This window comes from Podarcis erhardii, assembly GCF_964252035.2.
Source record: "Podarcis erhardii genome assembly, chromosome: 7".
Classification (NCBI taxonomy): domain Eukaryota; kingdom Metazoa; phylum Chordata; class Lepidosauria; order Squamata; family Lacertidae; genus Podarcis; species Podarcis erhardii.
The window spans coordinates 88,048,823-88,063,114 of NC_138511.1; the positions used below are offsets into that span (position 1 = coordinate 88,048,823).

The 14,292-nt window shown below is 44.1% G+C and overlaps 1 protein-coding gene across 8 annotated transcripts in view; it reads left to right on the forward strand.

Moving 5' to 3' along the window:
• Positions 1-14,292, forward strand: part of BICRA (BRD4 interacting chromatin remodeling complex associated protein) — a 107,245-nt gene that overhangs the window by 64,666 nt on the left and 28,287 nt on the right. For all 8 annotated transcript variants that reach the window (XM_081868634.1, XM_081868639.1, XM_081868637.1 and 5 more), the window contains 2 exons: positions 12,487-12,532; positions 13,803-13,845. In XM_081868634.1, coding sequence (XP_081724760.1) covers positions 12,492-12,532; positions 13,803-13,845 — 84 coding nt within the window. In that variant the 5' untranslated portion in view covers positions 12,487-12,491. Of the gene's footprint in view, positions 1-12,486; positions 12,533-13,802; positions 13,846-14,292 lie in introns of those variants that run through there.

Below are 14,292 nucleotides of genomic sequence, written 5' to 3' on the forward strand. Positions count from 1 at the left end.
GTTCTAGTACCACAGGCAAAGCTCTCTAATAGCCATTTCATTTTACCAAGCAAAAACAGCACCCCCCCATCAACTCCCTCCCCTACAATACCCCAGCCAAAGATTCTGTTCAGTAGACTCAGCTTTTGTAGTTGCCATCAGTCTGGGTCCCACCCTCGCAGGCCAGGTAGGGAAAAGGCCTGCAAGGCAGGGAACAGGTATTTCAGAACACATAGCTAAGAAGCATTAACATATGGCTCTATATACATGGATAGGTATCTGTGTAATACAAATATGTCATCCAGGTCCCAATGAATTATCTCTTACAGACAGCTAGTCTTGCGTTTGTAGGTGAGCATTGCACAGAAACTCCATTTTTTGAACAACTGACCTGCCACTGCACATTTGTCCAAGGTATGGCTAAACGAGAGTGTTTTGACATAAATATGGTTTCCATTATTTAACATACAATAGTGTAGTATACAAACATCTAATGATTCATGCATCGCTATGGAGGGGGCACTTGCCTCCCCACTGATGGGTTTTCCTGGCCTAGCCTAGACATGTTTCAGACCATGGGTAGGCAAACTAAGGCCCGGGGGCCACATTTGGCCCAATTACCTTTTAAATCCAGCCCGTGGGCAGTCCAGGAATCAGCGTGTTTTTACATGAGTAGAATGTGTGCTTATATTTAAAATGCACCTCTGGTTTATTTGTGGGGCCTGCCTGGTGTTTTTACATGAGTAGAATGTGTGCTTTTATTTAAAATGCATCTCTGGGTTATTTGTGGGGCATAGGAATTCGTTCATTCCCCCCCCCAAAAAAATATAGTCTGGCCCCCCAACAAGGTCTGAGGGACAGTGGACCAGCTCCCTGATGAAAAAGTTTGCTGCCCCCTGTTTCAGACTGTCCCCATCACTAACCAACTGATGATTCCTTTTTATGGCTTTTGATTCACTTCATTTTGGTGTAAATTCTGACCCATTGCTCTGTATTTATTTTTTAATATTGAATATGAAGATGATGTAAACAACATCTGTGCTTCACTCCGCCACAGTTATCCTTTTTATTTTCCTTCCATTGATTTGTACATTCTTTTGACTTCTTGCAGTGGTAGTCATAAAAATTAGTAAACATATATTTAACAAGAGAGAGAAGTTTCTTCTGCCATTGCCCACTTCTTTTGATGGTTGTATCTACTTCTCTGTTTGTAAACACTGCCGACTGAGCTAGCTGTGCACCAGCAGTATCTTCTGCCGACGTACCTCACACAGCTTGCCTTTGTTCCTGTGAACATGAGACATATAAGTGACCATTATGTAGTGGAATGGCTTTGTGAAGAAGAAAGAGGATGTGGCAGCTGATTTGACTGCTGTTTGGAATTGCTAGCTCTGTAAGATATAGGTCTGTGTGAACCAAGATGGGTTTGACTGCCAAAGTTTTGATTGGCTTGGAGTGAATCCATGAGAAATCTGTTGGGGTGGGGGAAGGCAGTGGTGGAGGGCCAACCACTGCCTTGCAAAGGGCTGTCTCACAAGGGAGCTTTAACAAGTATAAGAAAAGCCAGAGCTCTGCCTTGGCAAACAGAGAATTAGCGGGGGCGGGGATGTCTTGCATTTCCAGGAATGGGTATACGGCCTCGATCTTCCTCTTTATCTTCCTCAACTCATTTATTTCAAAATGCTGTATATGATTATTATGCCAACTCTACTCACCTTTAAAAAAAAAAAAAATCCAGGCATCTTAAAAGTGTTATTTCGTATTAAGGGAAAGGCAATTCCTCTGGGGATTCTTAGAGGCCTTCCTGTGCTTGTTTGAATTATACCTCAGATACAATCTGGGCCATTCCTGAACTCTGAAGCAGGATGTCCTATGTCTAAATCATAGAGTTGGAAGGGACCCCAAAGATCATCTTGTCCAACCTTGTGCAATGCAGGAATCTCAACTAAAGCCATCCAACCTCCACTGGATGATTCCTGACAAATTGAAAACCTGTAGTGGAGTGGGGGGGGCAGCCTTTTCTGGCAAGTGTGTCACAAAATCCAAGATGGTGCCATACACTATAACTTAGATGCAGCCCCACTGGGATACGTAGGGTTTTGCTTGTGAGTCAAGCAGTGAGGTGGGCAGTGGCGGAGGAAGCCTCTTGGGCACCTGGGGCAGGGCGAACTGCCTATACGGTCGGGGTGCGTCGCACGGTGCCCATAGGGGCTAGGAATGGGCTACAGCGTGAGGCGCCCATAGTGACGGGCAGAATTGGAGCTAGCTGTGGTGCGCGTCCCAGGGGGTGCGTCGGCTTCGGTACACGTCCCAGGGGGGTGCACTGGCGGTGGGAAGCATCCTGGGGGGGTGCCCCCCACGGTGATGTCACTCCCCCCTCAGGGATGACACCTGGGGTGGACCGCCCCCACCTTGCTCCGCTTCTGGAGGTAGAAGGAGATGCAAAAAATCCAAGTAGGTGGAACTTGCTTCTCCTCACCAGCCTAGACAGGAGTAACCTGAATATTCTCTTGCAATGTGAGTCTCTGATTCACATTAGATTTGTGTGATGATAGCCCTCCCCCAACTTGCCCCTCTGACCCAACCTGATTTAGGAAGACTTGCTGCTTTGTCTCATTTCCCTGTGTGTAGTTTTAGGAGGAGCCACAGATATATTCTCTGACATCCCTTTCTCATGCCGGTGTTGTATTAGTCCCTCTGTCCATATGTAATTGCACATTGCAGCAGAGCTGCTTGCACATAAATGTGTGCAATGATCTCTAGACACTTGGCTGGGTACCAGGGACCAAGAAGGCAAAATAACTTTTAAAGCTGAAAAGGTTAGAGAAGCACTGCTCTCTTTTTTTTTTTCCTTTTTTTTAAAAAAAATAATTTTTATTAGTTTTCATAAAACCAAAAAACACACAAATAAACAACACATGACTTCCCCACGCCTCCCCTTCACTGCACCCCTGTTTCAGAAATTTTTAGCAATCCTTCATTCCTTTTCAATATTTCGTTTCCCTCAAAATTTTCTTAACTATTTACAGCTATAGTTCTTTATTTCTTGACCCTTAACATTTTATCAGTCCGAAATTTTGCAACAGTTCTTAAGATATAGTTCTCAGTCTGCTGCGTCAAGAATCAAGCTGCCCTGCGATGTCCTCAGGGCAAGTAGGAGTGGCTACATCCGGAATGAAGAGCTGTAGCCCTCTGGGTGTTGTTGGACTACAATGCCCATCAGCCTCAGCCAGCATGACCATTGGTAAGATACAGAATTTGGAGGCCACAAGTCCTACCTAGATGATGCCACATATCTCAAGTTTCTGTGGCACATGTGACTCAAGGTGGCCAGTCATATTTGTGGAGGGGGTGCTTGCTCACTTGTGGAGTACATGCTTTATATGCATAAGACCTCAGGTTCAGTCTTTGCTACCTATAGTTAGAAAGGATCTTTGGTAGCAGGACTGAAGAAATGCCTTTGCTTAAGATCTTAGAGAGCTGAGCTTCCTCCAGTCAGAGTAGACAGACATCACTGGCCTAGATAGGATGAGTGATCTCAGTATAAAACAAGTTCATGTTATGTGGAAAGGAGATTTTGAAGTCTTGGAGGTAGCCTAAAGTGTCCCAATCTACCTCTGCAGGTTTAAAAACCCATTGTGGTGCCTTCTTCAATGAATATGATATGAAAGTGTTTTCTTTCTTCTTTTTTGACGTCCTTTTAAATATTTAAAAGCTTTTTGAAAGATTCCTTTTAATCTTTTTCTTTTGGTTAAACAATGTCCATTCTTTCTCCTTGTGTCATGTTGCCATGTACAGCACTAATTTAAAATCCCTTACCATTTTGTTCTGTTTCATGAACAGCCAAAAGAAAAATGTTTGAGGAACTTTATGCTCCCACCAAGGTCTCTGTCCCTGAGTGCTTTACTTCATGCCCTGCATGGTATCTACTTACTTCATTACCTGAATGCGGAGCAATGTAGGCCTTTGCTTTCTTGGATGAAATCAGTGTTAAGGGTTCTCAAGCACAGTGGAGTAATATTCTTCCCTTTAGGTATTTCCCCGGCTCCAGCTGGAACTGTTGCAGTTTGCCTTGTGCTAAAATAATACTTTGGTAAATTCATGGAGAGGTTTTATCACTGGCTACATGTCACAGTGGGACGCGGGTGGCGCTGTGGGTTAAACCACAGAGCCTAGGACTTGCCGATCAGAAGGTTGGCGGTTCGAATCCACGCAACGGGGTGAGCTCCCGTTGCTCGGTCCCTGCTGCCGCCAACCTAGCAGTTCAAAAGCATGTCAAAGTGCAAGTAGATAAATAGGTACCGCTCCGGCGGGAAGGTAAACGGCGCTGCCGTTTCCATGCGCTGCTCTGGTTCGCCAGAAGCGGCTTAGTCCTGCTGGCCACATGACCCGGAAACTGTACACCAGCTCCCTCGGCCAATAAAGCGAGATGAGCGCCGCAACCCCAGAGTCGGCCACGACTGGACCTAATGGTCAAGGGTCCCTTTACCTTTAACTTACATGTCACAGTGCCTATATACTATCCAGCACTAGCACCATCTTTAAGGGGCCTTGGGTGTTTGGGCACCCACAAAATTTCTACTGTGGGCGCCCAGCCATCATGTCATGCATGTGCTGCTCAGCCTCCACCTACTGCCACCGCCTGCTGCCTTCTCGCTGATTGCACCCATGCTTTCCTGCCTAACCCCTGACGCCTTCTCTGGCCTCCCTTTTCCTCTCCTATGGTGCTGGGGCGAGGGCATGGAGGAAGGGGGGGGGAGGCAGGGGTTTTTGCCTCAAGCAGCAAAACATCCTGGGGCAGCCCTGATACCACATCTATGAGTACCATGCTGCTTCTGAACAGCATCAGCGCATAAGCAGCAAGAGGGCGCAAGCACCAAAAGTCATAAGAAAGGGAATTCTGACTAAGCATACAGAAAAACTTTCTGACAGCAAAAGCAGTTTGACAGTGGAATCGTCTCCCTTGGGAGGTTGTGGACTCTCATTCCTTAGAGGTCTTTAGAGCCTCTGCTTACAGGCTGGATGGCCAGCTGTCATGGATGCTTTAGCTACGATTCCTGCATTGCAGGGCATTGGTCTAGATCAGTGTTTTTCAACCACTGTTCCGCAGCACACTAGATGTTGCCTGGTGTGCCGTGGGAAAAATTGAAAAATTCGAAAGATTTAAAAATAAAGTATTTTATAATTTTTCATATTTCTGTTTACTTACTATTTCATAATAAAGTAATTATAAAATACTTTCTTTGTGTTTATTTGATTCCTATTCAAGAGAATTACCGTATTTTTCGCTCTATAAGTCGCACCATACCACAAGACGCACCTAGTTTTTGGAGGAGGAAAACAAGAAAAAAAATATTCTGAATCTCAGAAGCCAGAACAAGAGGGATCACTGCGCAGTGAAAGCAGTGATCCCTCTTGCTGTTCTGGCTTCTGTGTTAGCTGCGCAGCCTGCATTCGCTCCATAACACGCACACACATTTCCCCTTACTTTTTAGGAGGGAAAAAGTGAGTCTTATAGAGCAAAAAATATGGTACTTTATATATAGTCAATATAGGCACAGAGTTAAATTTTTTACCATTTTCTAATGGTGGTGTGCCACGTGATTTTTTTCATGAAACAAGTGTGCCTTTGCCCAAAAAAGGTTGAAAAACACTGGTCTAGATGGTCCTTGGGTTCCCTTCGAAGTCTACAATTCTATGATTATATGGGTACACTTTACTGGGGCTGGGGGACCAGCTAAGAAGACACCCCATTGCCATGAGGAGAAACGCTGCAGCTAAATTGCAGGTCATGCCTGAGGATATTTATATAAACATATTTTCCTATGGATCTGTTTTCCAGGCAGTGTTAGAGCAGAGCAAGGCACCTTCTAAACAGTGTGTGCTTGTGCAGTTAAACTAGAACTTTTAGTATGAGAGACAAATAAGCATGGATTTAGTATGAGAGACAAATAAGCATGGCTTCTGTGACATGCTCTCTCCAAAATTACGTGTGCCCTGCCTCTGAATATCAGTTTCTGGGAAGCAACAACAGGAGAGGACTATTGCTTTCACGTCTTGGAGACATTTGGCTGTTCACTGTGGGAAATGGGATGCTGGACTAGATACGTAGGTTTTTGGTCTGATCCAGCAGAGCTCTTTCTATGTTGCTACTGTTGCTTTAAGGTAGGGGCTGAAATGCTTCCACCTTCATTGCATTTAAACTTCAAAATAACATTTCCCAGCGATCTATTCCCTTACCACTCCCCCATGTGAACAATCTTGTTTGTTTCATTTGTATCTCATCCTTTCTCCAAGGAGCTCAGGGCAGCATATATGAAATTTTCTTACTTTTTATCTTTGCAACTTCCCCATGAGGCTGGCTGAACTGAGAGAGAGTGATTTGCCCAAGGCTATCCATTGAGATTTCTTCTGTTCTATAAGCTGGTCATAGAGCTTGTTCTATTTCTAGCAGTAGTGACTAATCTATGCCCTTCTCCCAGATGTTGTTGGACCAACTCCCATAATCCCTGATTTATTGGCCATGCTGGCTTGGGCTGATGGGAGCTGGAGTCCAACAATCTGGTGGAACCACAAGCTCGCCACCCCAATTTGCATAATGTGTTTTCTCTTTTATGTATATAGCTTGCTACCATCCTTTTCAGATTATGTGACCTTTCGATTCGTTCCTTGGTTCAGATTTCTATTAAAGTGGTTTGTGGGAGTTTGAGCTGAGGCCTGACAGTTAACCTGGAAAGTGTTCATGGTGTTCTATGAGAACATTTCACAAGATGACAATACTAGATTAATGACTTTTGAGCCTTTCAATTCTTTTATGTTATCGGAATGGTGCAGCTCAAGCCAACAATAGCACTGACTTAGTTTCACTGCTCTATTAACATGAAATCTCTGCTTAGGTGGGATTCCCCGCAAGATGGGAGAAGGGAGCTTGGCTTCAGTGGACCACGTGGTCATGGATTCCTCAGCAAAATATCTCTCCCTTTTACATAGCTGCTCCTCCAGTCACCTTGTTGTATTTTGACCGCTTGCCCGCTGTGAGTTGTAGTGGCCAGAAGCAGCGGCATTTCGGAGGTGAGAGAGAGCACCTTCCAAAAGGCTATGCTGGACAGAGATGGAACTCAACAGGCTGGCAGTGTGGGTAGCCTGCGGCAAATTAGTTGTGGCAGCAGGAGCAAAGGCGCTATTGCAATATGTTACTTGGAGAAGAGGGGTAAAGAGAGGACAGTATGTGGATCTGTTTGGTGCAGCCTGGAAGGATAACTGGAAAGCTTTCCTGTGCATTGTAGGGACCAGTATGCAGTGTGGCTGTCTGCTGCATGGATTTTTACGCAAAACAACTCTGGTGGTGCACTTTTATTCTGTTTTTTATAACTTTTACCACTGGGGTAAAGCTTGTAAAAGTTCTTGTCTGTTGCAAGAAGGCATGTGGTGTATGTGATATGCTAGTGCTATCCGAGTTCTTTAGGTTTTGAAAGAGCTTTTTGCAGTCTTCCAGTTAGTGAAACAGAGAATCCACAAATCTGGGCTACTTGAATAGCCAGCCAGAATGCGTGGTCACCCTAACCCTGTCATTTTCCCAGCTTGATGAGGCATTGGATCTTTACTCTGATGTTGCACTGAGCTTTGCTGTTCAGCACAGGTCATGAAGGATTCTCTCTGAGCTCATCGGGAAAGTGGGAGTTTGTCCCTGTTAGGCTGCACTTCACAGGTACTCTTGCTGCAGTGACAATCTTGTGCTCTCCTCACTAACTCCTAGCTTAGAAGGGCAGGGCTTTTTCATGCTCACCACGGGTGGAGAGACACTTTCTCCATGGCAAGCAAATATGTGGACTCCCGAGTGAAACCGTTTTTAAAGTTTCTTTCTGCAGCAGCTGGGAGAAGGAGCTGTGATCTGTTGATTTACTAAGTGGACATCTCTCTCCATGCCTTTTGAATAAATGCAACCTATCAAGCTGCCATTTTTATAGTTTTTTTTTTTTGTTTTTTTGTTTTTTGTTTTTTTTTTTTTTTTGCAAATAAGTCTTTTTCAGGAAACAAGAAAGTTAATATTCCTCCAGGGATGGCCTGGATTCTTTGACCTTGCAAAGCTCTGAAAATCCAAGCTACAGAATTTAGAGGAATTTTTCTCTCCACCTTCCAACTGTGAAATACCTGTGGCCTTCTGATAATGTTACTCATTCACTAGAGATTGCAGGGAGGGAAGATACAGCTAGCTCCATGTCGTATTTCTCAATAATAATACCTGGGATTTTCAAACGCTTTGTCAAAATGATCTTTGTAACAAAGGGGTTGTATATACCATATTTTTCGCTCTATAGGACGCACTTTTCCCCCTCCAAAAATTAAGGGGAAATGTGTGTGCATCCTATGGAGCGAATGCAGGCTCCTTGGCTTCAGCGATAGCAACGCGAAGCCTCCGAAGCGCAGAGGGAGCGCTCCCTCCATGCTCCGGAGGCTTTGCATTGCTTTCGCTGAAGCCTGGAGAGTGAGAGGGGTCGGTGCGCACCGACCCCTCTCACTCTCCAGGCTTCAAGGATAGCCGCCTGAAGCCTTTGGAGCGCAGCGCGAGTTCCTGCTGTGTTCCGGAGGCTTCAGGTTCCTTTTGCCGAAGCCGGGAGAGCAAGATTCTAAAATAAGGTGCGTCCTATGGTCGGGTGCGTCCTATAGAGCGAAAAATGCGGTAGTTTATAGGAATGGAACATATTTGCTGTTTGTGTGCTTATAAAATAAAGCAAAAATCTATGCTATGAGGCAGGCTAACTTAGCCCTTGGCTAACTTAGCCCTCCAAGGCCCATAGCAAGTGTACCCATCTGCTCCCCTCCCTGCATGATCCTGCCCAAGGGCCATACCCCTCCCCAGCCATGCACCCCGTCAGTGTTTTTGCCTGGCTGGAATGTGTCCTTAAGGCTCTGATAATGACTTTTGGTTTTCTGGATAGAGAGGTGTGTGTGTAGAAACTAGTCTATGGTAAAATTTACACTAATTACTGCATCCACTTTTGCCTCTAGCCACAGCCACCACTGGCATGTGGCTCCCAGAAGGTTGCCCAGAGGGGAATGTGGCCCTTGAGCTGAAAAATATTTCTGACCTCATTCCAACATCCCAGAAAACCTCAACTGCCCATGATGCCCCATGGCACATGTCCTGCAAGCCCAGAATGTCTTGCCTGCACACTGTTAACTGTGTTCCAGTAGACATCGCTGCCAAATGAAGTGTGAACCAACTCTTGATTAGATTACTAAACAGGTTCTGCTGGTAAGATTTTGACTTAAACACTCCAAGGCACAGAGCTGTCAATAAAATGTGAATTTTTCATTTAGAACATGCACATAGCATTGATGGTCATCTGTTTATATCTCTGTGTCCAAATGTAGACAGTGGGAAAGGCTTCTCGAAGGAGATTCGCTTTACTTTTTGAATTTGGGTCCATTCCCATGGGAGCATTCCACTCCTACCTGCCTTTGTCACTTGCAAAACATCCTATATGGTAAATCCTGGCTTTGGTTGTACAGTCTTGAGTAGCTCAAGCTAGCAAGTTGTTGCACTCACAACAGTTTGCTGCTAGGAAACCTGAGGTCTCAGAACCTGAGGAATCACTGAGAGAGTTGAGCAGTCCCTCCTGTATATGGTCAGACAGTAATTTATGGGGAGTAATTAAGCACATTCAATAGAAGTGTGTTTAACTGAATGCTCTAGGTTTTTTCCCCTCTTGCACTTTCACCGAACGAAAATCTGTCTTTCAGCTCTGCTGAAACGCAGGGATTTGTTTTCTGTTGCTTTCCTGGCCTGCATCCAGCCAGTGTTGTTCAAATTCAGAGACGTCCCAGCAATTCTGTTATGTGTTTACAGCCGTCTCCATTGGGGAACTACTATGTGGTCACCATGCATGCTGGAGAGCATGTTTGCTATGCTATGTGCTTGGATATCGGCCGCTCTTGTACTCTGTTAGTCAGCTCACTCAGTGCTAAAAGGATATTGGATCCAGTGATCAGACTTGAATGGGCCTGTTGCATAGTTGCATTGATTCTCTGCAGAGCTCTGAGTGGTTGGGAATTCCCAAGGAAACCCGGGAGGTCCTTTCTAGAATTGACAGAAAGGATGCTCACTAAACAGGAAAACCCACTCGATCTGTGACCTCTCTCTCTCTCTCTCACACACACACATACACACTCTCACACTTCTTTTACTCTTTTTAAATGCAGAAGTTGTCTTTCTGCTTACATGAAGAGCGTTGAGCTTATAAGCAAGGGGTTTCCTTTTCCCTGTCCCCCGTCCTGTTTAACTTGGATGGGCAAAGCTGGCAACAGCAAATGATTCAGGCTTCTCAAATTCTTGATACCTGCAGCAGAAATACCCCCACCCCACCTCCAGGAAAGAATCCAAAGGAATCATTTGAAAAAAGATCCAAGCCTCTTCTGGGATATAGTTGCACTTCTTCAGTTTCCTTCTGCAAATCCACGAAATATCCAAATGAATTTTGCACAAAATGTCTCTTGAGCCCTCAGCCTCTTGACAACCAAAGCTGTTAACCTGCAGATTATTTTCTAGTCAGATTTTCAGTGTGAGAGTTGAATTCACATTTTAATGCAAAATTGGGTATCTCTTTGGTAGTAAATAAATATAAATTATCTTCAGTGGGCAAACATTAACTGTTAAACACTTAGTATCATTGCAAGTTACCTATCAAATGTCACCAGATACTAAATAATAGAAAACCACTGTCAAATATTGAAATAAAATGTTATCCCTCATCAAATATCTATTTTTAAACTCTCCACAAACAGTGTTAGAAACTGAGTTATGAAAGCTAGGAGCTAATTGGCACCTTAAACCTAGGTTATGGGCCTAGCAACAGAATGTCTAGGTGTGCTTTTTAATAACAAGAATACAAAGCTGAAAATGAAGGAACTGCAGCTAAAATATTATGTTCATTTTTCATATGGTCTAGTCCTTCCCCTGCTCACCCCCTAATATTCTTAAGAGGGTCTCTTCTCCAGTCTTCAGAGATTAGATGAAAGTGGGGCGGCAGAAAAAGGTCCTCCTTTCCTTCCATTCTGCAGTTTTAATCTGAAATCTAATAATAATAATAATAATAATAATAATAATAATAATAATAATAATTTATTATTTGTACCCCGCCCATCTGGCTGGGTTTCCCCAGCCACTCTGGGCGGCTTCCATAAAAACCAGAAATACACTAAAATATCACAGATTAAAAACTTCCCTGAACAGGGCTGCCTTAAGATGTCTTCTGAATGTCAGGTAGTTATTTATCGCTTTGACATCTGATGGGAGGGCGTTCCACAAGGCGGGTGCCACTACCGAGAAGGCCCTCTGCCTGGTTCCCTGTAGCTTTGCTTCTCGTAATGAGGGAACCGCCAGAAGGCCCTCGGCGCTGGACCTCAGCATCCGGGCAGAACGATGGGGGTGGAGACGCTCCTTCAGGTATACTGGGCCAAGGCCGTTTAGGGCTTTAAAGGTCAACACCAGCACTTTGAATTGTGCTCGGAAACGTACTGGGAGCCAATGTAGGTCTTTCAAGACCGGTGTTATGTGGTCTCGGCGGCTGCCCGCAGTCACCAGTCTAGCTGCCGCATTCTGGATTAGTTGTAGTTTCCGAGTCACCTTCAAAGGTAGCCCCACGTAGAGCGCATTGCAGTAGTCCAAGCGGGAGATAATTAGAGCATGCACCACTCTGGCGAGACAGTCCGCGGGCAGGTAGGGTCTCAGCCTGCGTACCAGAGCTCAGAAACTGCTTGCTCTAATGAAATTCCCTGTCGCAAAATGTCCCTAGAACAATGGGAGTTTCAAACACTGTTCACAAATATTTGAGCATTTAGAGAATATTTGCTGTTGTCTACATTTACAAAGGAGGATTGTGAGAAACAAGGGTGGTTTTTAAAAAAAGCTCTGTTCAAAAACCATGCTTGTCAGTTGTGCTAAAACAAGAGTGCCTTGAGAGAAGTTCAGCTGGGAGATCAAACCTTGTCCAGCAGAATTACCTGATAGACTTAATTCTTCCTATTTTATTCCGTAACTCAAGTAAATTGAAGAAAAGAATATATCTGTGACTTCTTAATATGTGTCGGGGGTGTTTATGGAGTGTGGTAGATTGTTTTCTTTGCTTGGTATGCTAATATCCCAACATGCTAACATTGGTATCCAAAAAACATTGCATTGGTTCTGTGGCAAAGACCAGCAATGGGCTTGGGACTAGACTTTCCATAGAGATGTTGGGTGCTAATGCACTTAACAAAATATGGGGTTACAGTTAATGCTTGGATGTAGTTTCAGCTCCGGAGAGTGGTGAACATTCTCAGTCTGCAGTTCAAGGTTAAGGCCAAGTGCCCAAGCGCTTCCAAAATCTTGGAGCCAGCATTACATGGACTGGGAAGGAAGTGTTTGCAGAGTTGCAGAACTGGGGGCTTGGTGTCAAAAGGAGCACTTCACTAGCATGTCACATGTCGTTACATGATCGTAACACATTCTCTAACCTTTCCTTTCAGTTGACATGGATGATGAAGATGGCCGGTGCTTGCTAGATGTAATTTGGTAAGTATTTTCCCTTCGCCCATGAAAAGCGTGTTCTCTCTTGTGGCAAAAGGGTTTCAGAAACGGAGCATTCCATTACAGATATTTTTGTTCTCTAGCTTAGCAAGCGCTGTACCTTTCAACCACGCTTGGTTCAAAATCTTGGAGCCCCTCTACGTGACTGCTGCCTTGACAACTGTTGCTGCCTGTCTTTGGTGGAACACATGCCGCTTGGCCTGTTCTTGATCTTTATAGAGGATGCGCAGCTAGAACCAGAAGCTATCTCATTAAATCTGGCAGTCAGAGCTACATGAGGCTTCTCCAGAAAGAGAAAGTTGCTGTTATAGAATAAATTATGTTTTAGACCACGGATGGGGAGCTTCTACCCCATGAGCCAAATTAGGCTGATGAGGCCATTTCCCCCCAGCCGCACCAACTTATGGAAGGGTAGCCACTCCCTACTGAAAGCAGGCAGAAATCTTAGTAGCTGTGGCTTGAATTCAAGCTGACGCTAGAAAGGAAAGGTTTAAAGTACAATTATTGAGCATGATCCTGCATTTTGTCCCTTAAAGTTCTCACCTGTTGTCATATTGGAAGGTGGGCAGACCTGTGCATGGAGGGTGGGCCAGTTTTCTGGATCTTGCCCACCAATCAGATCCAGTTCCTCAACCCAGTATTGGACAGTAGATAGGTTTCTTACAGCCACAGACCAACATAAGTTTATAAATAACATAATAAGAAAACCCAAGATTCATGGGGGAGCCAATATTTTTTTTAAAGATCTGCTTGAGACATAGCTGTCAACTTTTCCCTTTTCTTGCGAGGAATCCTATTTGGAATAAGAGAATTTCCCTTAAAAAAAGGGAAAAGTTGACAGCTGTGGCTTGAGACCAGAAAAAAAAAGGCTACCAGTTCAGTAACGTAAGAAGAAGAATTACTTAAAAAGTAAGAATTTCAGTAGGCCTTCCACTGGGTCTTGCAAGTTTCAGATAGCCTTGGGCCAATAATACTTAGCACTGACATATGATAACCATTAAATTCTGTTCTATAAGCACCATGTAAATAGATTTTAGATGTGGCTTGGTAATTAAGATCCTGAATAGAAAGGGAATACAAATGCGTTTGAGGACAGAAGTGGTGGAACCAAAACCAAGAAACCATTGGAATCCCCCACCAACATATTGATAAGGATAGGTATAGGCTCATTTGTCTGTTTTGGTACATAAATAACAGCATAGTCCTTTAGATGTTTACTTGTAAGTAAATTTCCTATGTCATTTCTACCCCCCAGTGATCCTCAGGCATTGAACGATTTTTTACATGGATCTGAAAAGGTGAGGACTTGCTCTTCTGTATGTTTCTTTAAATGCTTATTTTGATGCATGACTAATTAACAAATAAAAAAGCCTCCAACTTAAGTTACCTTTGGCTTGTATGTCTACAATGAAAGAAGTGACACAGAGAACAGAGGTGGTGCCAATCCTAGAAATGAAATGCAGAGGGCACAGTTCTGCCAGTTGTTTTCTCTGAGACCTTTGAGGAATGAAGAATAAATGCAGTTAGAAAAAGACTTAGTAGTTACCTATGACAATTTACTTAATTTCTAGTTCAAAGCAAAACCATTCCACCAGCACAACTGAGAACTTGTTTACAGTTCCTAGGAAGAAACCAAGCCACTGAAAGGAAGTTACCTGGTGCCTTGGCCTGTGAATGAAGTGGTGCCCCTTTGTTTTTCCATTTCGTGTCAGTCTGACTCCTTGAACACTGTCAAGCTTAAATTT